Source organism: Nelumbo lutea, chromosome 7 (genome assembly GCF_056320005.1).
Source record: "Nelumbo lutea isolate HS-2025 chromosome 7, American lotus-T2T, whole genome shotgun sequence".
Classification (NCBI taxonomy): domain Eukaryota; kingdom Viridiplantae; phylum Streptophyta; class Magnoliopsida; order Proteales; family Nelumbonaceae; genus Nelumbo; species Nelumbo lutea.
The window spans coordinates 35,332,505-35,354,535 of NC_142690.1; the positions used below are offsets into that span (position 1 = coordinate 35,332,505).

The 22,031-nt window shown below is 38.5% G+C and overlaps 1 protein-coding gene across 2 annotated transcripts; it reads left to right on the forward strand.

Moving 5' to 3' along the window:
- Nucleotides 1-483: 483 nt before the first annotated feature.
- LOC148846074 (uncharacterized) lies at nucleotides 484-18,420 on the forward strand. 2 transcript variants are annotated; one of them, XM_088956250.1, is made up of 4 exons: nucleotides 503-910; nucleotides 2,202-2,312; nucleotides 16,302-16,449; nucleotides 18,094-18,420. In XM_088956250.1, the coding sequence occupies exons 3-4, from the start codon at nucleotides 16,327-16,329 to the stop codon at nucleotides 18,136-18,138; spliced, it is 168 nt and encodes a 55-aa protein (XP_088812376.1). In that variant the 5' UTR covers nucleotides 503-910; nucleotides 2,202-2,312; nucleotides 16,302-16,326; the 3' UTR covers nucleotides 18,139-18,420. The 2 variants fall into 2 exon arrangements, with proteins under 2 accessions (XP_088812375.1, XP_088812376.1); XM_088956249.1 differs by lacking the exon at nucleotides 2,202-2,312 and having other exon boundaries at nucleotides 484-910.
- Nucleotides 18,421-22,031: the final 3,611 nt, after the last annotated feature.

Consider the following 22,031-nt stretch of genomic DNA (forward strand, 5'->3'; position numbering starts at 1 on the left):
TTTGACTAGTAAAATCAGGACCTACGGGGCATTCTAGCTTTTAGTCTGGTTTTAATCAATTCGTAACTAGGTGGTTGGGTCAAATGGTCAATGGTTCAATCACTCATGTTAAACAAGTAGTTTTATTGACACAAAATAAAATTGTCACTGTGTGGTTTACTATACCACCAAAATTCATAGACTTGGTCAGCGTCGGTTGAACTATCGATCCATTTAACCTGAACAACAATTTTGAGCATTTTTTTAATTTTTTTATATTTTTAAAATTAGAATGAATCATCCGTTTGAACCGTAATGTCAAACTAGTGATATGTAAACTAGTTGCAAAGCGGTTTTGGTTCCAGATCGGTTCTTAAAACATTGAGCTGAAATATGGTTTTGAAAACCGAACAGTTTCACCTGAAAACTGTCCCGGATCGTTTGACTGAACCGATGGCCAAAACGGTTCCGATTTTTAAAACCTTGGTCTAAACCATGCTTTCCATGCTTCATCAGTTAAAAAATTAGGAAATAAGATAACACCCGCGTGCGGGGAAAGCTGCGCGCGAACCCTTTCTATGCTCTTCGTCTCTCTCCCTCCGTTTTTTCTCTATTCGCTCACATTTCTCACCTTTTCCACTCCTTCTTCCCTTCTTCCTTGCTCTCCAGCCGTTGGTTCTCTGTTCATCATCCCCACCGGTGAGAGCGGAAGAGTTGCAGCAGCAGTACATCGTTTACTCTTATTGACTCCAGCATAGGCCAAACCCTTATTCTCAGTGAAACTCGAGCCTGGAAGCTCGCTTTCCATCAGAAAATCCTCCCAGACAGATTTCATGTCGCCGTTCTCGCCTGAAGACAAGCATCCCGATATCAAGACAGACTGAGATCTCCCCTGACGCAGCGAACGAGTTCAGGTCCATATTCGATAGAGGTGAGCTCCATTTTCGCAGTGTTTTCTCTTAAATCACATTCCTCATATTCGCATAATCTCATCAAGTATATCGCTGTGTAATGGTCGGTATTCGGGGAGGTTATCAGAGCGTGGCAATGAGGCCATCACCAAACCGGCTTCTGAGAAGCATTTTGAAACCAACTCAATTCCGTGAAAGCCCAATCCCATGCTACGATTGTCCCGGTTCTTTTATTTATTTATTAATTTTTTTCTATTGTGGGCTCCAGGAAGAATTTTGGTCGATATTTTTAAGAAATTGGTCATTACCTGGTTTAATAATCATTGTTTTTCTCTTTGGAATATTACAGTGAATGTTAATGGCGTCGCTGTTTAATATTTACTTCTGTTCTCCATTCTATTGAAAATCAAATTTGCTTTGAATGAAATGGTCAAAGGGTGTTAAACCCTGGTATACGCATAGCAGTCCGTTTCTTGCAGCTTTTCCATTAATCAGTGATTGTTCTGCTTGCCATCTTCAAGATTTGTATTAATGCGATGCATGCTCTGTTGTTCTGATCATCGATGCTTAGTTTGGATGCTAGATTTTTGTTCTGGGAATTGGGTTAAATGGCCATCGGTTGTACCCCCCTCGAGACTGAGATGAATATGACTGTGCTCAACCTAGACAAGAATGAAGTATGAATAAAATCAGTTTAATATAAAAGGGTAAGATGATCATACAGAAAATATGAAAGAGCTGAAGTGATCCCATATGTAGGCATATGTTAAACCTCTTATAAGAGTTAGAATTATTAAATCAACAATGATAGAAAGATACTAAAAAAATCAAGAGAGTGGTTTCTGAAGTGGGCTGGATGCCTCCCTTTTGTGTATGCATGTGTCTGTGTGTGTGTGTGGGGGGGGGGGTGAAATTTCTTGCATTCTCCAAATAGTTGCAAAATTGTCAAGTCCTTTTCCTGTTTTCTTTTGTTTTTGTTTTCCCCCTTTAACAAATCATTGAGTTCAGTTAGCAGAAGTTCTGAGAAACTGAGGGATTGGGCCTAAAATCTCCTGAAATATATCATGGCTGAGGTTTTGACCGAGTCACCTTAAAATCTTTGATGAGCCTTGTATGTGTTTCAAGATGACTTGTAAGCTTTGTGACAGCATGGTGCTCTGTTGTTCCATGTTTGCATTCAATAGTATTGAGCCTTATGTCATTCTGCACTTCTAGTCTTCTAGATTGTCCATCAGGTCACTTGGTTGACCCTTTTTAATTATTTTAATATTACCTCAAGGAACATCATGTTTATATATTGTCTGGATCTAGGTGTAAGACACTAGATGGTTGGTGTAACATCTGTACATGACGGTAGGTGAGACATAATATCTGGGAATGCAACTTTGGTGGGCTAAGTTCCTTCTGAAGCCCAAATCCCAGGTGTGGAAGTCATTATCTAACTTGTTTTTATTTGAGAGAAAGTGTAATTGATTGTATTAAGAATCAGAAAATTACAGTATATGATATAATGTACAAGAAAAGCCCAACACAGAGATTACAAAGGTAAGTGTCTGTCACTAAATAAAACTTCCCTCTGAGTACCTGGCTTGTTAGGTTGTCTTCTAAAGAGTTTAGTTCCCTAGGAATCCAGCTGAATTTAAACAATCAGGGAATTCAAAAGGTCTCTTGCCTCAGTCATATCAATACTTTAAGCCTTAGTTGAAGGAGGAATGGAGGTGTGAGGTAGCAGAAGAGAGATTCACCAGTCAGTCATTGCCTGTCTGAATAATGAGGTATTATATGGAGGGAGAGTTCGAAGTAGTGGGAAGGTGGAGAAAGGAAGTCTCGTTCGAAGCAAAGCAATACAAACTAGAAGAAGTAAAAACGAGGTTTCTGGTATTTCTGAAGATAAGAGAAGAAAAAAGAGCCACAGTTTATCTCCAAAGGGAGGTAGCAGCATGGCTGAAGGGTTTCCGAGATGTAGCTTTAGTGTCAAGGAAAACACAAGCCTGGAAGAACTCAATCAAAATCAATGGAAAGGAGTTTGTAGCTGAACTTCAACTAAATAGGAAGGGCTGGTTTGTAACAGTTTCAGAATGGTTTGGTGAAGGTAGAAGACAAATGACTTGTATTCCCATGGGAAAACAAAGCAAGGGGTGGATGCTGTTCGTAAAGGAATTGCAGATGTTCTTATGGAGAAACGGAAACATGCCAACAAATATCCAACCCGACCAAGCACAGGAAAATCAATCACATATAGTTGGTGAGAAGGAAGATCAAACATACCAGAACTGGCGCAAAAAATATATGATACTTGCAAACAAAAGAGTAGGCAGTTGGGGATGTGCCGCAGAGGAGATTGAAAGAAAACTGGAAGTGGATGGAAGCTTTGTTCTTCGACCATTTCAAGAAGATAATGCAATACTAGAACTAGAAGCAGACAATTGGGTGGAAGAAATACACACGCTTCCCATTCAGACTGTTGAAGGAGTAATGGTGAACAGTCAGTGGTGGCTGAATGCAAATCGTGTAGATCAGATAGAAATCTTTCGCATCAAAGTGCTAGGGCTCCCATTTCATCTTTGGTCCTGTGAAAACTTCAAGAAAATCGCAGATCTGTGCGACGGAGTCCTAGAGGAAGTGGACGTATCTAATATCAGCTGACGTGGCAGCTGGAGGGGGCGGAAATAAAAGAACAAATTTTGGAAGGGCGCCAAGACTGGACCCAAGGTCTAAACTGGTCGAACCAGATAACTTAAACAGGTCATGTGTCCACTTAAAATTACATGGGCGCAAGCTGGCCCAAAGGCTTGGGGACGGTTGCTCGGGTCTATCATCATCCAAATCAACCCTTGCAACCTCCTCTATTGCAGCGGTCACGGAAAATCTTTCTAGAACCCCTCTAAAAGCAGTCGATGACGCTGGGGTAAGAACTGATCGGTCAAAGAGCAACTGGAAATGGATGCCGGTTGCAAAAACAAACTCTAGACAAGTCAAACCCAAAATTTAATAGGCCCGAGTGTGAAGACTCTAAGGAAGAAGACGATTGGGAAGATCCAAAGCAAGAAGATGTCTGGCACGATGAAAGCAGCATTGGAAGTGTTTCACCAACTAAAACTTACAATTTGTGGAATGATGAGATAACATGGATGTAAATATTGTTTGAAGACCCCTTTAGAATCTCTGTGTTGTCACCAGAAGAAGAAATTGAGGTGAGACTTCCCTCATCCCCTAAGGCGAACCTAGTTGTAGCTGATAGAGAACCGAATATAAGGATATCCAAGAGAAATACCAAGGGAGACACAAATTCAGGATATCCAAGATAGAGAACCGGATATCAGCATTATCCGAAGCACATGTACACAAGAGGAACAAAAGTTAGATGATATCCCAGCTTTACTTGTCAAGGACTCTCAATGGCTTCGATCGAAGGGAGGTTTTGGACGTGCCGAACCAGGGAATCCCTACACCTTTATCTCCTGTTCCATTTTCCTCTCCGTTGCTTCCTTCTAAAGAGGTCTGTAATTTGTTCTTGGCTACCTGTGCAGGTCCTGTCATAACCCCACCTACTATGGAACTCTCAATCCGAATTGCCACAATTTTGGAGCCAAAGAATCTTTTGGGAGACGGAGTAGAGGAGGAGAGGGCTAGGGCTATATCATTAATCCTGGAAGTTCTAGCTGACCCAATCCTAGGTATGGATAGTGTTGATGTTAGCCTAAACCCACTCACTACCTAGACAAAGAAAACCCAGAATGAGACCTTGGAAAGGAAAACGAGTGAGATTGAGAAGCTTAAGAGTGGAATAAATTATGAGAAGGAGGAGAATGGGAAGAAAGAAGAGGGGAGTGTTGAGAAGTACCAACCTAGGGGTGTCACAAATCACTAAGATGAAAATAATAAGTTGGAATGTAAGAGGATGAGGAAGTGCCAAGAAGAGAAGGTTAATCAGGAATCTTTTTAGGAAAGAAAAACCAGACTTGATCATGATTCAAGAAACCAAATTATCAGAGTTGAATAGAAGGTGGATAAGGAGTATTTTGGGAGCTAGGGGTTTGAGCTGGTCATATACACCCTCATGGGGAGCTTCAGGGGGAATTTTGACCATATGGAGGAGTGAGGAAATGGAATGTGTGGAGGAAAGTTGGACGAAAGAGAATGGGTTTTAACAAATGTGGATGACCCTAATTCTTGCAGAGAAAGAGAAGATTTTTGGGAGGAACTATGTGCCAATAGGGGATTGTTGAATGGCCTATGGTGTGTGGGGGGTGATTATAATGTCATCAGATATTCGGGGGAATCAAACAACCCGAACTAGGGATTTACTACTAGCATGAGGAGGTTCAATAGGCTAATAGACTCTTTGGAATTAAGAAACCCCCCTTGCTTCAGGTGGATTATACTTGGTCAAACTTTCAATCCCCCCCAACTTGCTCCAAACTAGACAGATTCCTCTTATCTCCTTAGTGGGAAGAAATGTGGGGATCCTTGATAGCAAGAGGTTTACCTAGAGTTACCTCAGACCATTGCCCTATTTGTATCGAGAAAGAAATCCCAAGGGGAGGCCCTTCTCCTTTCAGATTTGAGAATATGTGGTTTGAGGACCCTACTTTTAAGACTAGGCTAAAGGAGTGGTGGGAGGCACTCAGACCTTTGGGGAGGTTGAAAGTGGTAGGTTTCTCTAGAAATTGAAGTGGCTAAAAGAAAAAATAAAAGAATGGAGTAAAGCTCATTTTGGAAGGGTAGAGGAAATAAAAGATAACTTGGTGAAAAGGATTAAGGAGCTAGATAGGAAAGAGGCTCTCAGAGTCATTTAAGAAGAAGGAAGAGGGGAAAGATGGAATCAAAAGCAAAAACTTGAAGAGATAGTACGAAAGGAGGAGATTTGTTGGAGACAGAAATCTAGGTGTCAGTGGCTAGCAGAGGGGGACGGAAATACTAAGTTTTTTCACTCTCTTGCAATTGGAAGGAGAAAGAAGAACTTAATCTTGAGTGTGGAGGAAGAGAAACAAGTGGTAAGAGAAAGTCAGGGGATTACAAGGATCTTTGTAAATCATTTTAAAGAAATCTTCTCAAGCCCACACGAAGTGATGCCAGAATTGCAAAAGATGGAAGGGATGTTTTATCAGAAGAATAATCTCGTGTCCTAGAAAGGAGATTTTCTCTGCAAGAAATCAAGGAAGCTATTTTTTCAATGGACATATCTAAAGCCCCTGGGTCGGATGGCTTCTCCATGGTCTTTTATCAAGAGTGTTGGGATATGGTGAAATCATACATCCTAGAAGTCTTTAATGAATTTTTCTCCAAAGGGGAGGTATTACCAGGAGCAAATGCCACATTTATCACTTTGATTCCAAAGAAGAGGGAGGCTAAAACCTCTAAAGACTTAAGACCAATAAGTCTCATCGGGTGTGTTTACAAAATTTTGTCAAAGGTTTTAGCAGAAAGACTAAAAAGGGTATTACCCTTGATCATCTCTCCTTTTCAAGGAGCTTTTGTAGAAGGAAGGCAGATTGTGGATAAAATCTTGGTGGCTAATGAATGTGTAGGGGAAAGAATAAAGGGTAGAGAAAAGGGGTTGGTTTGTAAGGTAGATATAGAAAAAGCCTATGACTTGGTTAGTTGGGATGTCCTCAAAGTTTTAGAAAAATTCGGATTCGGAGATAGATGGAGGGCTTGGATCAAAGGATGCTTGAGTTCAGCTCACTACTCAATCCTAATCAATGGTACAACAAAGGATTTCCTCTCGGCCAGGAGAGGAATTAGGCAAGGTGACCCTCTATCCCCATTCTTGTTTACCTTAGTGGTAGAAGTGTTAAGTAGAATGGTGGCAAAAGCTGATGCTCAAGGCCTCATCAGAGGGTGGAGGGTAGGTAGACATTGAGTGATTGTTACCCATCTCCAATTTGCAGATGACACCATATTTTTTTTGTGAAGGAAACAATGAGGAGTTGGTGGAAATTTTGAGGGTGCGGCTGAATAATTTTGTGGGAGTGACATGCCTGAGGATAAATTGGACCAAAAGTGGAATTGTAGGGGTCAATTTGGAGGAAGGAGAACTAATAAGATTTGCGGAAATCTTGGGGTGTGAGATCAGAAGCTGGCCTATTAGTTACCTATTTTTACCCTTAGGAGGAAATCCCAAGTCAGTTGGTTTCTGGAAACCAATGTTAGAAAGGTTTGATAGGAAGTTAGCCCTTTGGAAGAGGAATTACATTTCTTTGGGTGGAAGAATAACCTTGATTAGAGCCACTTTGGCAAACCTTCCCACCTATTTCCTTTCAACTTTTAGAATCCCTTCTAAGGTAGCAAGATGCTTAGAGAAGAATATGAGAGATTTCCTATGGGACCTAGGAGGGGAAGGGAAAGATCACTTGATTAAGTGGGAGTAGGTTGGTAAACCCAAGGAACAAGGGGGTTTGGGAATTGGGAACATCCTTTTAAGGAACACAATTCTACTAGGTAAGTGGCTTTGGAGGTTTCCCTTTGAGGGTGACAGGTTGTGGCACAAAGTGATTGAGAGCATTCATGGGGTGGTTGGAAATGGTTGGGATGCAAAAGTTTCCCCTCATAGGTCCTCGGCTTCTCTTTGGAAAGCAATTCATGAAATCTACTCCTACTTTCCTCAATTCCATCTGGTTCGATGTGGGACAAGGTAATAGAATTCTGTTTTGGGAAGATCTACGGGTAGGGGAACCCCCACTAAAAGATCAATTCCTTGATCTCTTTGCACTCTCTAACCTAAAGGGGGAAGCTATATCCATGCTGGGATCACCGTGTCCAATTGGTGTGAATTGGAATTTGGGCTTTAGAAGGGGACTAAGGGAGAATGAGTGTGAATCCTTAACCCGCTTACTGAACTTCTTAGGGCAGATCCACTTGGACCCTTCGTTGGAAGACTCTAGAATCTGGGTAGGCTCTCCAGGCGGCCTCTTTTCTTGCTCTTCTTTCTTCAAAGTACTTGCTTCCCCCTGTAAAAGAAATCTGGTGCAAGCCTATTCCCCCAAAGATCCAAGCTTTCTGTTGGGAAGCATTCCTTGGTAAGGTAAACACTTGTGATATGCTGCAGAAAAGAAGGCCTATATGTGCCTTTCTCCTCATGTGCGTTCATTGTGTAAGGAAAGTGGTGAGGCCCTTTCTCATTTAATGATATCTTGTTCTTTCGTGCATTGAATTTGGGAATTCTTTTGCACTCTCTTTGGTTGCAGGTGGGCTCCCCCTCAAGATGTGGTAGGACTCTTCAATCATGATTTCTTGAGACAAAGAAAGAAAAGAGGGATGGTAATGTGGAAAACAACAAAGGCAGCAATTTGTTGGGTAATATGGGAAGAGAGGAACAACATAATTTTCTTGGAAAAAAGTAGAATAGTAGAGGAAGTGATTGATAGTATCAAGGTAAAAGTAGCCCATTGGGTAAAACTCTTGGACTGTTTTCAAGTCTTCTCAGTCGCAGATATTCTAAGAACATGATCCGAAGTAGCACAATTTTCGAGAGTAAGAGATAAAGTAAGGATGGAGTGGAAACCACCTGAAGGCAATAAAGTAAAGCTCAATTTTGGCGGGTGCTCATATGGAAATCCAGGCATATCAGGAAGAGGAGGAGTATTAAGAAACTACGACAGGAGGATATTGGGTATATTCTTAGGACCAATTGGCAAAGGAAACTCACTGAAGGCTGAACTATTGGCATTACTACAAGGGTTAAAGTTAGCCAACAACTAGGATGCAGACATGTTGAAGTGGAAGGGGACTCAAAAGTAGTAATTTCATGGGCAACAAATAGCAGCCACACCCCATGGACATTTAAACATGTGATTAGGGAAGTGAAGAAGATTGCAAAGGAGGTTGCGGCTGAATTTAAATGGGTCCGAAGAAGTGCAAATGAGCTAGTTGATGGATTAGCAGAACAAGGGGCATTGAGACAACAATTATTTTGGGCTACACTGTAATGAGGGGTGGCTAGAGTGATTAAAGGGGATCAACAGCCCCATCATCAAGTTGTATAAACTGCTTACAATCTGAATTTTAATAAAATACATATTTATGATAAAAAAAGGTTTCTTGCCTAAGTCAGATAGTGAGCTAATCTCCAAGGTCCACTCCTTCTCCCCTAGCCATTTTATAATTTTAACAGAATCCCCTTTGATGGCTAGAGCGGTTTGGCCAACTTTGATGGCTTGAGCTGATTAACCTGGCAATAGTGCAATTGTCGGTCATCATCATGGAACAGTCATCAATTACCTATAGTGAATAAGCCTAAGATTCTGCCATTACACCAAGCAATGGCCCCTCAAAGGACACCAGATAAGCTGGGATCTACATTTTTAATGACCTTTTAACTTAGAATTTAGTGATGCTAAAGAACCCGTGTGCCTAGGGGAACTGTTAGGAATCAGCTCATAATGATTTCTTGAATTTATTAGTTCTATCAATAAAATCCTCTTTCAAATAGAAACAATATAGACCCTATATAAAGTTATGAACTTATTTCCATGGTCTAATGACTCTAAATCTATCTCTCATACCTATAGATGGAGTGCTGAACTGAATTGACTAGAATTCTTTGAAAACCTTCAAAAAATGACTTGTTGAGCCGTTAAATGCTTAAAATAAATTTCTAATAAGGAAGCAACTTTAAAAATTTAAATTCTTACCAAAATAAATACTAAAGCTACTTGAAGCAAATCACAACTGAAAATAACTAGAAGAATAGAAATCCTGCCAAAGTGATGCAGGAGCTGAAGAGTCAAAATTGGAAGTTTATGATATTTTATGTATTTCTGTATTTTTGGACAGTAGGGGTATTTTTGTCATTTTGCAATTTTCTGTGGGGTCCAATAATATATTTTGATTGTCTAGTTATAGTTTGTTTATGTTTAAAATTTCAGAGTCGTTGCATAAGTAGGATTAGAGTTATTTAGTCTTCTTTGAATTGAAATAGGATATGACAGCTTAGTTTGAGTCCTACTAGGATTATTGAGTCTAATAATTTGACTCCTAAGACTATTATAGTCATTGTATAAGTAGGATTAGAGTTATTGAGTCTTCTTTGAATTGAAACAGGATATGACAGCTTAGGTTTGAGTCCTACTAGAATTATTGAGTAACAGTTTTGACTCCAAAGACTACTATGAGTCTAACAGTTTGACTCCTAGGATTATTATGAGTTTAGAGACTATAAATATTTATGGACGTTTTACACAAAAGGCAAAGGAGTTTATTGAGTTTTCTTCAGCTTATGCTAGCTATGGTGAGTGATTCCCGTGCCCTAGAGTGATTCTAAGCACCATGTGAGTGATTCCAGTTATTTTCTCTCTTCTTTCTCTCCCTATTTTCTCTCTTATTCCTTTAAGAAGCCATTACAACCATTGAAAGCCATAAAACTCTGATCAAGAAGACCATTCAACATTCTCCAAGGACTAGAACTGAGCTGGTCCTATATCAGTTTGGTATCAGAGCTAATGGTTTATTCACTATGTTCTCACAACGTGACTGATTCTATAGGTCTAGGGTATCTTCTAGACAATCTTACATGTCTAGAGTCAATGATGATTGGGTTTCTGAACTATATGAAGGGTCTTTGATTGACTTATTTGAGAAGATGGTGGAAGAAAACAGATCTAATAATGTTGGCTATGGGAGCAAGGTTTTCAAACATGTTAGAAGAGAAAGGAAAATACCAGATTTCAAAGGAGATGACGATCCACAAGCATACTTTGATTGGGTTGCTGAACTAGAAGAATATTTTGATTTGAAGCTGACGGGTCATGCTAAAGTATGGTGGAGAACTCTAGAGCAACAAAAAATAGAGGCAATGATCCAATTAGTACATGGGCAGAGATGAAGATTTTTTTTTTTTTTGGTAATACCAGAGATGAAGATGTGTTTGCAAGAAAAGTACATCTCACTAGACTTCCATGATGATTTATATATGGAGTTGACTAATTTCGAGCAAAAGAAGCAACAACAGGTTACAACAAAGAACTTGAAGTCAATGGGAAGAGGGTACAGAGTTGAAAAGAAAGTAGATGATTCCTTGCAAGTTGATGCCTATCCTAGAGCTAAAGTTGAGGATGAAGCTAAAGAAGAAGAATTTCAAGCTATAGGAGTTGTAAATATTAAAAGTCAAAAGGGTGCAGGCCAATAAAAAACAGAAATTGCTGAAGTCCCCAACACCCATGATCAGTTTGAGGTTAATGATCAAGAAGAAATAGAAGTGGAGCAAGCTAAAGAAATTCAGGGTGCAAGATGCAAATGTGTTGATTGTAGTAGATCCTAGTAAGGAAGTAAGTGACTTTACCTTTCAAGTTCAACTAGAATCAATTCAAGATTTACAACCTGACATTAGCACAAGTTCCACCAACATCAACAATGAAAGGAGTCCTAGAGTTTGTTGAAAAACCAAGGATATCAGAATACATAAAGATGGTGATTCTTAAGCTAGAGGTTGAAGGAAAAGTTCCAAATGTTGCAGTTGAGAATTTGGATAAGCGAGGGGAAAATTCATCACAATCGCTGGTTGATGAATTAGGTGTTCAAGAAACTAATGTTATTGATGATTTAATAAAGATGGTTATGGAGGACAGTGTTTCAAAAATACATTTCTTTCAAGATCCTTTTCTAGTTCTGTCTGTGGCCTCTACATACCAAGCATGTAGCTGTGGGAAGTCCTACTCCTTTTGTAATTGGGGCATATCAACTTTTTATCCTCAAGTTCTTCAAAACTCGAGGACGAGTTTTTTTGAATTGGGGGAGAATGATGTAAGAGTTTCCGAGTCAAAATGAAAATTTATGATATTTTATGTATTTTTGTATTTGTGGACAGTAGGGGTATTTTGTCATTTTGCAATTTTCTATGGGGTCCAATAATATGTTTTAATTGTTTATTTATAGTTTGTTTGTATTTAAAATTTCAGAGTCATTGCACAAGCAGGATTAGAGTTATTGAGTCTTTCTTTGAATTGAAATAGGATATGACAACTTAGTTTGAGTCCTATTAGGATTATTGAGTCTACCAGATCGACTCTAAAGACTGTTATGAGTCTAACAGTTATGCTCCTAGGATGACAGGAGTTCTACATTAGGTAGTGGCAAAATGTTTGCTGACCATGGACATTTGAAGTTAGAGGCTTACACAAATGCTGATTGGGCAAGGTGCCTATGTCCTATGATGACAGGAGATCTACATTAGGGGTTTGCACTCTTGTTGGAGGTAATCTAGTTTTATGGGAGAGTAAGAAACAATTAGTTGTAGCAAGGTCAAGTGCAGAAGCTGAATACAGAGCCATGGTACATTGTGTTTCAAATCTCCTCTGAGTCTGATCCGTGTTAGGGGAGATTGGAATTAAGGCCGAAGAACCTATGATGCTATATTGTGACAATCAAGCAACAATTAACATTGCCAATAACCCAATTCAGCATGATAGGACGGAGCATATAGAAGTGGATAGACACTTTATAAGGGAAAATGGTGACATCTGGAGAAGTGTGCTTACCATACGTTGCATCCGACTTGCAACTTGCTGATGTTCTTACAAAAGTTGTTGCAAGAAACAAACTGGAGCATGATCTTCACTGGTTGGGAATGTGTGACATTTATTCCCAACTTGAGGGGGAGTGTTGGTTTTGGGATGAAAACATTTGTTTTTATTTACAAAGCGTGGTTAATGAGTTATTGGGCCCAAGGTCCATTAGTTTATGTTTAAATTAAGAGTGTTTACTTACTTTTACATGAAACTGACTTACTAAGGGCATACTTGTCTTTGTACTCAGTTTTATTTATGAGTATATGAGCTAATGAAAGGGGCGGCCAGACCTAATTTTGGCTTCTCCCCATTCTCTTCAACTTCTCTTCTCTTTTTTTCTATGCACAAACCTTTTATTTTCTTTCTTTCTTTCTATCTTTCAAAGATTTTATATCAAAACAGAATGTGTACTTTTCTTTAGCAAGAAGGATTAAGCTAGTTATGGGGTGCATTATCTTGGAGTGCCTAGGGGCTTTTGTGGGAGGAAGGTTGACGGTGGATGGGGGTCTTAGTAGCAAATGAATTAATTGACTGAAGGCTGAGAAGTGGAAGGGGTGGGCTGCTTTGCAAAGTAGATTTGGAGTAGGCATATGATCATGTGAATTGGAGTTTCCTGGACTACAGGCTTAGAAGGATGAATTTTGGATCTAAATGTTTGAAATTGGAAGAAGATATATGTTAGTACCCCGTCGTTTTTGGTTCTGGTAAATGGAAGAGCTAATGGATACTTTAAAAGTTTGAAGGGGATTGGACAAGGGGGCCCACTATTCCCTTTCTTGTTTATTTGTGTGATGGAAGCTCTCAACAGATTGTGAAAAGGGTTGGCTTGGGGGGATTTTTAGAAGGTTTCAGTAGGTAATGAGAGGGTGGAGGTTAATTTACTGCAATATGCTGATGACACTTATCTTCTATGATGCATCACAAGAGCAGTTATATTTTGTAATGTCTGTGCTGAAATGGTTTGAAGTAGTTTTGGGGCTGAAAATCAACTTAAGCAAAAGTGAGTTAGTGGCTGCAGGTGAGGTGCAGGAGATGGCTCGTTGGGCAGAAATGTGAGAATGCGCCTGGGTGCAAAATGTAACTCCAAAACAATTTGGGAGACAGTTGTAGAAAGACTTAGAAAGAAATAGGCCTTCTGGAAAGCCAAATATCTTTCTTATGGAGGCAAAGTTACCCTGGTGAAAAGTGTGTTTTCCTCCCTCCCCATGTATCTTTTATCTTTGTACCCAATCTTGGTAGGAATGACAGCTATCATTGAAAAGAAGATGAGAGATTTCCTTTGGAGAGCCTGGAAAGAGAAGTACCACTTGGTAAATTGTAACAAGGTTTGTCAGTCCATATCTAAAGGAGGGTTGGGGGTTAGAAGGGTGAAAAACATCAGTATTTCCTTGCTAGGGATTAGGGAAGTGGTTTCAGACATTTGGGGAGTGCCAAAGAGGGCTTTGGAAAAGGGTTGTGCAGGCCAAATAAGGAGATAGAAATTTTGGATGGGATCTAGGAGCTTCAAATCAGTCCTACGGGTGTTTGGTTTGAAAAGGAATTGAAAAGGCCTACAACTTGTTTGCAAAAGGTGTGAAGTTCAAAATAGGAAATGGGGAGAGGGTGAAATTTTGGAAGGATGTTTGGTGTGGGGAGAGGCCCTTGTATGAGAGATTCCCTCCTTTGTTTGAAGTGGCAGTAGACAAAGAAGTCAAGGTTGCTGAAAGCTTGCAAATTCAAGATGGTAGCTTGGTCTGAACCCCACAGTTCAGGAGGAACCTAAACAATTGGGAAGTGGATGAATGGATGGAACTTTGCAGCTCCTATATAGTACACAGGTGGAGTTTGCCAGGTCTGACAGTAGTATCTGGAAGTGGGAGAAGACTGGAAGATTCATAATTAAATCTTTTTACAAGGCCTTGTACAATGCATTAGGACATTCAGTCCCTACTCACATCATCTCTTGTAAAACTGTACCTTAAAAAATATCTTTTTTTTTTTTTTGTCCGGACAGCCAATCGCAACAGAACATGTACAAGGGACAACCTTACTTGGAAAGGTGCTGTACTGGATTCAGCTAGCTGTGTTCTTTGCGAAGGACAACTGGAAACAGTGGATCACCTTTTACTGCACTGCAGTTACTCTGAGATCTAACAGAATTTCACACTTGTTTGAAGTACAAAGCTGCTGCTCAGGATGTAGATGACTTTCTAAAGGGTTGGAAGGTGGAAGGACTGAGTAAAAATGGAAAATTAATCTGAAATATAACCCCAACAGTGGTATTCTGGTGCCTTTGGCAAGAAAGAAATACACGAGTCTTCAAGAGCAAGATAAGTTCCGCTGATTCCATGTTTCAGAAAATCGTAGGGAAGATATTCTCATGGTTGTCTGGTCATAGGTTGTTTAAGGGTGTAGGTTTTGAATCCTTTTTTTTTTTTTTGTATAGGATAATCTTTTTTTTTTTTTGTATAGCATGAGTCTTCAAGAGGGAACAGTTTTTTCTTGTTTCCTTAGTACATCTTTTTGTACATTTTTTGTTCATATAATACAATGATACCATACCTTCTCTCTCTCTCTAAAAAAAACATAATATGCAAAACGTATTCAAATAAACATTTAAAAATAAAATCAAACATATAAAACATTTTCAAGCATGTAAAACCCGCAATCTCTTTTTTTCCTCAATTACATTACTTCAAATAGCTATTGTGATGTAAAACTTCTTCCATCCCTGATTCTATGAGTCGCCTTTGTTGATCCTTGCACACAAAAAAAGATATTATAATTTTAATTGCCTTTTAAGAAGATATTTTATTAGCATGAATGAATGAACAACATTAGCAAATAGGGGGTTCTCATCCACCCTGGTGCCGGGTGTTTGGGGGCAGAGCTCTTGGCCTAACTTTTAGGTTAAAAAAAAAAAGAAAAAGCAAAAAATAAAAAAGGCGCATGCCTGGGCTAAAGCGCATGGCGTACTAGGTGCAGCAGGCACGCACATTTCGAAAATGCTGCATCTTGGGCCTAGGTGCGCCTTTGAAATCACTGGGTGGTCTATTGGAGAAATGTTCATCGGTGGTTTTACAATAACTTATTTATTGATTCTACATCTCCTTGATTGCAGAGGAGAAACGGGAGATATTTCCAATTACAATGACACTATTTATAAACTTGGCATAAGGACTCAGATTTCCCTTTTACAAACTCCAATTTAAATTCAAGAGCTGGCCAGATGCAACTCCTAATTTCTTTAGGACTAGGATGAAACTATGGGTATAACCTTTAGAGAAAAAGGACATTATCAAATGATAATAAGAATCCTTGAAAAATAATCTGAAGGAAAAATGACATTATTGCGATTTCAAGTTTCCCACATTCAAAAACTTCTCTAATATTACACTTTAAGACAATTAACCCTGTTTTAAAGAAAATGGGCCATTGCTTGGTGTAATGGTAAAATGACTAAAATCTTAGGCTGATAAATGTGAAATGTGGGTTTGTGTCTGTGAGTGACCACTTTGTGCCAAAAAATGCCAAAGGTTAGGTTTGTATCCAGTTGACCCCTCCCAAGACCCCAAATAGCTGGGACCAACATTAGGTGATGGCCTTTTTAACGCTATTTCTAAAGAAACTGGAAAATAAAAAATTTAAAAATATCAAAATTGTAATCACCAAAAATATGAAATTATCACTCTACGAGGAATTGGGATAAACTGATTTCTTTCTCCATGGTTTTTTTCTTCTTTCCATTTCTGCATCATTATGCAACATCTAAAAATATGCTACTTACAGCTTTGTAGGGTATTCTTATTGCTATTAATGTTATTGCTGTTGTTATTATTTGTTATTGTAATACTTGGACATGTTCATCTCATTGTATACTTTTGAAACATGGATTAGTTCCTCATGCTTGGGCTAATTATCCCAGGATAAAGCATTGAGATTAAAGAAAGATGCCACACAGAACACGTCCTATGGCATCACTCTTGGTGTTTATGGGGGTCAATGTGATCTTGGTGTCAACCATTACTCCAGTGTATGATTTCGTCTGCTTCCATCCATATTGGGAAAGGAGGGTATTCTTTTGGTCTTTATTTACTTTTAGTACCATCATAATTATGATAGTTATTCATGCTTGTGTTTTAAGTTTGTTAACCATTACTCCAAGTATATGATTTCATCTGCTTCTATCCATATTGGGAAAAGAGGGTATGCTTTTAACCTTCATTTAATTTTAGTACCATCTTAATTATGATGGTTATTCATGCTTGTGTTTATGTTTGTCCCCAGGCTAATGATTTGGGTGACCATCTTCTGCACAAATGGGCATACCATTACTGAGCCATTACTGAGAAGGCAAAATTGCCCATCTTCTTTTAATAATAATATATAATTAACATTTAAGGATACTTCTCTCTTTTTAAAATAGTACATTTTGACAATACCTGATACAAATGGTGTCAAAAGTGAATTGCAAGTGAATCCAAAATAGGGAATAGTTTTCTGAACAAATATTAAGATTAACCAAATTTGCTAATCCTTCTGACTCCAGCCAAAATCAATGATGAATTTGAGCTTGATAATCTAATTCACTGTTCCCAACTTTCCTTGGGATCAAGGATTTGCATGACAATGGCATTGTTTGACTCTGTCTCAGGGTCTAGGTGAATGCTTTTATTGCTTTCTTTTTTATGTTTCTCAAATAGAATCTATTTACAGATGGAAAGATCAAGCCATAGACCAAGCTATTTTTTGACTTTGTCCCATGAGAATGGTATTTGAAAGTTATGTTTTGTTTTTTTGTTTTTTTGTTTTAATTTTTTGTTGTTTTTCAACACTTAAACAGGACCAGTTCACAGAATGCCATTAACGAACTTCCAATATCATATGTAGAGAGTAGCAAGATAATTGATTTTTTTTTTTCATCTTTTCCACTGGCTGAAAGTGCACTTTATACCTATCTTCTTGAACATTGCATGAGAACCCACCTGGACCGGCACTATGTTCCAAATGTGTGGTATACTGGTGTATGATGCACTTGTATCCAGTTTGTGGAAAGAAATGTTCTTCTTTTATTTATATGTTCTAGAAAGTCTAAAACAAGGATCTTAAAATCAATTCCAAGTCTCACTTTTGACAAGAACTGCATGTTGCATCACAAGTACTTGGTCATGATTTCTACTAAGAGTTTTATTACCATTCTTCATTTATGTAAGCAAATACCAGAGTCCTGAAATACCTGGTAGGACGACCCTAAGGATGGTTTTTCCAAGGTAGAGTATGCCTGGTGCTCATGGAAGGAAATGGGACCAAGAATTTATAGATCATAACTACATCTTCAAACCAAGATTTGACTTGACAAGTTTCTAACCATCTGAGTACATTCTTATTTCTTTGGGTTCCTCACTATTTTATCTGCAGCTTCACAATTGGAGGCCTGTCATTTTTTTACTGGGCCAAAAATTCGCATTATCTCTTACACACTATCAGACTCGCTTTCATGCAAAATATGTGACTATATGAATAGATGATTCATTTATTGGGAGGCTATGCATAATATGATTCTAAACTCTGGAAATTTATACCTTGTCAATGATCGTTAAATATGAAAGCTGTATATTTAATTCTGATAACACAATCTTTCTCCATTATTTCATTTTTATTTATTAGTTGTTCGGCTTGTTTTATTTATTTATTATTGAACATACATGTTACATCAGAGAGAACGCCGTCGCAAGGAACGTGAAAGCTCTCAATCAGCGTAAAGAGTATGCATGCCAAGCAAGCACAGAACACTACAGTGGTATACCTACTTTTTAGTCCAATCCTGGTATGGTCTTTGAAGTTGTCATTTCAAGGTTTTTATTATCATAGCCATATCTATTAATTTATGTAAAGATGGAAAGCCATATTTAAACTTTAATTCACTTCATTTAGATTTTCTTTTTTTTTTTTTTTTAAATAATGAGACCGCTTCATACCATTGATAGTTAAAGATTACATGAGAGTTTCGGCTAGAGTCAACGTGAGCAGTTACTCTAGCTTTACATGCTTAGTCAGAATATGAGCAGCCTGATATTTTTCTCTATTTACAAAACCAAAAAAAAAAAAGACTTAGGTGAACTTTAACATTTCGATCATCTTCGATTGATGAAGGTGCTCCACCCATTTAGTGGGGATGACTCGGTTTTGGAAAAAGGATGCCAGTTGCTTGAAGTCCTTGTATACTGTGTGATCATAGCTGCATTCTGGGTTGAAGTTGCCTCTAGACCCGCCGCAAGGTCCCTTGGTTCTGCATCATATGGACTGATGGCCTAGCAAGGTTGTCCTTTACAAATAGACTGGTGGCCTTGTGCTTTTGTAGGTAGGGGTGTCAATTGAATTCGATTTGGTCCATTTCGATCCAGTCCAATGTGAGTTCATTACAAATGGACCAGGTTTAATCCAATCCAATGAATATTTTGAACTGGTCCAATTCAATGTCTGGACCGTCTAATCTGTTCAAATTCATTTTAATTTAGATTGATTGCAACCCAAACCCGGTCCATTGACACCTATATTCTAATCTTATATCAATGGACTAGATATTGGCTTGATCCAACATAACCCAATATAAATTTACTAAGAATGGGCCAGGTCCGGTCCAATTTAATAAATATTTTGGACTGGATTGGTCCAATCCAATGTCTTGTTGGTCTGTTCAATTCATCCAAATTGATTTTAAACCGGTCCATTGACACCCTTAGATGGAGGATGAAAGGGCATCCTGAGCTACCTGTGATGTGAAAGGATCACAAGAATCATCAATTTGTAAAGAAGAAAATCCAGTCAGCAGCCCGTATTCATTTGCAGGTGCTAAGGGATACTATATGTGATTGATAGGTACTGGTAGGAAAGTACGTTCTCAACGTAGCAATGATTGTAGGTGTAGTTTGGGATTGTTCATGTAGCTTCTTGTTCCTTGCTTCCCAGATGTAAAAAAAATGCAACCTCTCCAAAGGGTGCAGATGGCAATTGCTTAATTTAGAATTCATTCTTCAGTATCCATACAGTATGAGTGGATAACATTTGGAGTTGGTTTTGGTCATGGAATAACTGATCCCAACCCTTATCTCACCTGGTCCGCCCAAGAATCAAACCAAGGCACTGGGCCGGCCCAATGAGTTTTGTCAAGTGAGAATGGTCATGGAATAATCATCATATACCAAGTAGAGGAGCAGCATTAATCAACAAACTTAAACATTTGTTGATTTGTTGTCAAGAGCTTGAAATCAGTCCAATACCAGTTGAGATACCTCTATCGGCTCATCCCAAGTTTAACCTGTGGATGAATCCAAGGTTTCAAGTAATTGATACACACCAATACGCCAGATGGGGCTTATTGGGTAATTCGATCCCACACCTTTTTTTAATTTTAATTTTTTTTCAAACCCTGTTCAGAGGTTTAAAGGCTTTAACATCCACTGAAACAGGTCACAACACCAAAGCTTATATTCGGCCGCCAATATGTGTTGATATGTAATGAAATTTTGAACCTTCCATGAATCAGTGAATGATCTCTTTTTCTCACTGCTTATATTGGGGTGAAGTAATTTCAGCCTATGGGACTAATGTCCTCTGCCATATCAAGAAAGAAATTCCCATGCTTTTTCATATAAATTATCCATGGAAATTCGAAATCAAATCAGCCCCCCCATAAGATTGTCCCCCACAACGTTCCACAGCACATCCCCACCGTGTATTGGGAACATCTTCCGATGATATTAGGAGAGAAACAAAAATCTTGTAAGGGCTGATTTGAACCCTGGAAACTCAAGTGATAGGGCCTTGTAGGAGAAACAAAAATCATTAGAAGATGGAGAATGACAATTATTTGAAAAAAAAAAGATGTGTTTTATCTAGGTGGTTCCTCACTAGATGGAATGGTGTCCATTTTCTTTCGCAAGAAAAAATGGACCAATTACTTGGTCTCAAGGTTCAAAATATTGATACGCCCGATACATTGGTATGGGCATATTGGGTGAATCGATACTCCTTTTGTTTTTTTTCCCAACTGGTCCAGGGGAGCCGGTTTAGGTCTTTGCCACACCCTGAACTGGTTAGACCACTGATGCACCCATTATAGGGGTGTATCGGTGGGGTGCCGGAACGATATGTATCGGCTGATATGGGCTAATACGTATTGATACTTTGAACCTTGATTGATCTCTATACTCTTGTAAAAATTGATAACGATATTTAGGCAATTCCAAAATATTTTGGTACTTGCTTTTTTTTTTTTTTTCGTATTTTTGAGGCAATCATATGCAATGATTTCCTTTGGGATCCATTATCCAGGTGCCAAGTCTTGTAGCATTTAGTTTGGGGTTTTAATTTGATTTAGGAGATTAAGTTTGATTTGTAATTAAGCAACACATTCTATCCAAACCAATGTAACGTCTTCAGGTCCTTGTGCTTGGTTTCTAATTTTGAGTTAAGAAACCAAGTGAGATTAGATTTGTTTTTAAAGGGTATGTGACAGCTTTCTAATTTGGAGCGGAGCAACAAAATTTTAGGTCTGGAGTGGGACCCAAGACACCACATTTTTATTTTGAATTAAAATTTATTTAGCTCCCCTTTTTATTCAATTCGACATTTCGGCCACTCAATTGCACTTTGCAGTTTGCATCCTTAATCTGAGCTGAATGCAATGGCTGTTCAGTGGGCTGTTGAGCCAATGATGAAGTTACACGCCATTATAAATTCATGGGCCCTCTGTGAAAGGTGCAGGTCCTGTGAAGAGTGGTTTTGTTGAGATAACTTCATCTTATGAGAACATATTTGGAAGTGATAAAATGGAAGTTCTTTCCTCCTCTTCGCTATGATTATTGACAATTATAATCAACCAAGGAAGAAGTCAGAACAGATACCATTGGCGCGCCCCATGGAAAATACAAAAGCTTGAGGCATAAGATATTACTTTCTCCTTGCAAATCCAAGGTTGGTGATGAGTTATAAGGGGTTATTTTTTGCCAACAAAAGAGAAAAATAAGTGTAGCGGTTAAGAGTAAAGATTAAAATATCAATACGATATATCTGACATGCTTGAATGCACAGATATTGGTGTATCGTATCAATATTAGTGTATCAAGATATATTTGGATACATTAATACAATCACAAAAAACTTTTTTAAACATTTAAAAGGTCTAAGACCTCTTCCTCAATCCTTGATCATTATAAAATAAAAAACTGAAAAAATAAAAAAGCACGAGTGTCAGCCATATTGATACACACTGATTACCATCGGTATCGTGCGGAATTTTAATCCTTAGCTAAGAGTATGATTCAATCGAATATTATTTTTCTTTTGGGTAAATTACATACTGCCACGTTGTATTTTGGGGGTAGTGACACTTAGCCTCCCAAACTTTCATTTGCAATAGAGATCCACCCTGAATTTTTCGGATTGCAGCACCTTTCTCCCATCTTATTAATGGGCTTGACGATACCTTTAAAATGTGAAAATTCCCATTCCAAGTTCTATATTCATTTGCATTTTCTGTAGTTTTGTACTTTCCACTTTTCTTTGTTTGTTTTGTTGAATTTTCTCAATTTCCTTTTTTGTGCTTTTTTTTTGTTTTTGCATTTTTGCTATTTTCAATTTTTTGTATTTCCTC

Bases quoted from the DNA above. Each gene is read 5' to 3' on its own strand.
- LOC148846074 (XM_088956249.1), top strand. From the start codon at position 16,327: ATGCCACACAGAACACGTCCTATGGCATCACTCTTGGTGTTTATGGGG. The intron at 16,450-18,093 runs GTATTCTTTTGG...ATGTTACATCAG, and splicing joins ATCCATATTGGGAAAGGAGG to AGAGAACGCCGTCGCAAGGA.